The 3,028-nt window shown below is 51.1% G+C and overlaps 1 protein-coding gene across 1 annotated transcript; it reads left to right on the forward strand.

The window, feature by feature from the left end:
- Positions 1 to 575: 575 nt before the first annotated feature.
- Positions 576 to 2,023, forward strand: LOC106809032 (forkhead box protein G1-like). The gene has a single exon (XM_014811975.1). The coding sequence runs from the start codon at positions 669 to 671 to the stop codon at positions 1,866 to 1,868; it is 1,200 nt and encodes a 399-aa protein (XP_014667461.1). The 5' UTR covers positions 576 to 668; the 3' UTR covers positions 1,869 to 2,023.
- Positions 2,024 to 3,028: the final 1,005 nt, after the last annotated feature.

A 3,028-nucleotide genomic window follows, 5' to 3' on the forward strand; every position in this document is an offset into this window, starting at 1 on the left:
CATTTAGATGTATGCCAGATTAAACTAAAACTTAAACTTTGACGTTTCAAACAAAAACGTTTGAATTCCCAATCGATCACTGATAATTCGATTATTAATCCCATTAATAAACCAGTGTCTACGCGGGCCACGGGTTAGGTTGGCAGTGGGTCTTTCACTGGCGTGGCGTTGACCGGGATGCCGCACCCGTTTGATGTGCCCGCACACACCAAGACACCAACAACGCAAGTACGATCAACCCGCAGAGATCTTTGCAATCGCGCTAAAACTACCGCCGCAGTTACGTAAACGCCACGTCTGTTATACGCGCAGACGATGTCGGCAACCACAGCGTCTCTATTTACCAACGCACGCCACAAAGGCTTTGCTAGTCGCCGCACGAAAACAGCAAAACAACGGGACGCACGCATAAAACTGCGCGCCGCACCGCGCTGCCTGATTGGTCTTGCAGCTGCGTGAGTCAATAAGGGGGCGGCACCGAACGATTCTCATTGGCCGAAAGGCATCAATGCTGGGTGGCGCTGGATTGGATAATGACATCCCTGCGCGCGATGCCTCGCTGTGCGCTGGCGTAAAGGGGCAAAAGTTGCACGATCTCGTGCATATCCGATGCTGTCGGCAGACCACACACTACTACTCGCCGCACACCGCACAAAAACTGTCGCAGCATGGTAAAGTCGGATGTGATCGTCATGACGACGAAGACGACGACAAAGAGACTGCACAGCTCGTTTAGCATCAGCAGCATCCTGCCGGAAACGATGCACGACGACGATGACGATACCGAGAACCTCGCGTCACCCGTCAGCGACGACCGCACGCACGACTACGACGTCGCCAACACGAACATCGAGAGCGACGACATCGACGTGACGACGACCGACGCCAACGACGACGACGAGGAGGAGAAATCCGCCGAGCAGGAACCCAGAGAGAAGGGTACCGGCAACAACAAGGACGGTAAGGAGAAGAAGGATAAGAAGGGCGAGAAGCCGCCATTCAGTTACAACGCGTTGATCATGATGGCGATCCGCAGCAGCCCTGAAAAACGCCTCACGCTCAACGGTATCTACGAATTCATCATGAAGAACTTTCCCTACTACCGCGAAAACAAGCAGGGCTGGCAGAACTCGATCCGTCACAACCTCAGCCTGAACAAATGCTTCGTCAAGGTGCCTCGCCACTACGACGACCCGGGGAAAGGCAATTACTGGATGCTAGATCCGAGCAGTGACGACGTCTTCATCGGTGGCACGACGGGGAAGTTACGGCGTCGCTCCACGGCCGCGTCGCGTAACCGCATCGCCGCCTTCAAGCGCGGCATCCCGGGTATCGACGACAAGCCAATGTTCTGGCCCATGTCGCACATGTACCCGTTCTCGCAGCAACTCGCGACCGCCTTCCGCTACGGAACACCGACAGCCGCTTACCCGTACAGCACGCTCGTGGCGCCCTCACCGTCGCTGGCGCGACCCGTGCCCGCTCACGGCTTCTCCATCGATAGACTCATCAATGGCGCCGACTCGGCGTCGGCAGCGGCAGCGGCCGCAGTCTCGCAAGCGCACCCGCTGCAGATGCGCGCGGCAAACTTCCCCGGGTTCAACGGTGCGACGTACACGACGCCTGGCGGACAGGTGTCCGGTTACCTGTACCCACACCTACAGCACCTGCAGACGGCGACGCCCGCCTACGACGTGTACGCGTCGCTAGCGGCGCGCGGACTGACGATGTCGCCACAGTCGGCGTTCGCAGCCTCCCAGTTGGCTTCGTCTGTAAATCAGGTGCTGTCGCCCGTGAGACCGACGATGCCAGTCGACACGCTGTCGGCACTCAATTACGCCAGCCCCGTACTGGCGCGAAACAGCTGAGACCGTCAGCAGCAGCAGCGACGCACGCGCACGCACGCACGCACGCACGCACGCACAGACGTGGTGGTGCGTTGTTGTTGGCGTGCATGTAAGATAATCTGTTAATAGTGTACGTATCATTATTATTATTATTACTATTATTAATATTATTATTATTATTCACTCATGATAATATACTGTCCCCCCTACAAACGCACAATCTGATACACACGAACACACGCACGCCGCACCCACACACAACACAGACAGAGACAGACCTATGCACTCGTACACTCTTACGCACGCACGCGCGTATACACACATACACACATATTTACATCAGCCTGTTCTGCTAGCATCTATGACAAATACGACATACGCATTATACGCTCTCCTATGACACTATTTGTCATAGGAAGATTCTTCCTATGACAAATATTGTTGTATGTGTTGTACGCATCATAGGAGTTTAGGAGCGCTATTATGAACGCAAGCAGTGAATTTCAGCTGAACGAAGTTGACTCGCCAATATTTGTCATAGTATACACACGTATATGCGTATGTCGTATTTGTCATAGATGCAAGCAGAACATGTTGCAATATATGCTTTCGTGACCACGAATATAAGTGCCTCACCGCTAACGGTTATATGTCAGAGTTCATACTTAGTATCTAAGTAGTCTTGCTATGGTGGTAACATGAGCTAATCTGTCTTGGGTATCGTAAGAAGATAATTTCACTAACTTCAAAAGCAATAATTTGATAAAGCAGGAGCGCACTGACAGTGATGAGAGGATCATGTGCTGTGTATCAAAGGAGACTAGTTCAAAGGCGACCTCAACTGAGAAATGTTCGCGATGATAAAATAGACGGAAGTAGAAATCTTCAGCTTAAATAATATACTTTATAACCCATTTTTAAAAGCTTTATTTGAACAGAGACTTGTAATATATTATGCTCAGACAAATTCTCCTGATGTATTTATTATGTTCCTTCTATTTTAACTAGTAGGGGTGTACGCGGCAAGTCCGGGTGGGAGGGCAAATATCACCAACATCAATTGGGTATATCGTCTCTTACCGGGAAACGCAATCTATTGAGTAGTATACTGAAATAAAAACACATCTTCTAGACCATTATGAAGGAAATCACGGATTCAAGCGGAGCCGCGAACAATATAT

The sequence above is a fragment of the Priapulus caudatus genome, unplaced genomic scaffold (assembly GCF_000485595.1).
Source record: "Priapulus caudatus unplaced genomic scaffold, Priapulus_caudatus-5.0.1 Scaffold323, whole genome shotgun sequence".
NCBI lineage: Eukaryota > Metazoa > Priapulida > Priapulimorpha > Priapulimorphida > Priapulidae > Priapulus > Priapulus caudatus.

Coding starts and splice junctions, on each gene's coding strand:
- LOC106809032 (XM_014811975.1), top strand. CDS start 669: ATGGTAAAGTCGGATGTGATCGTCATGACGACGAAGACGACGACAAAG.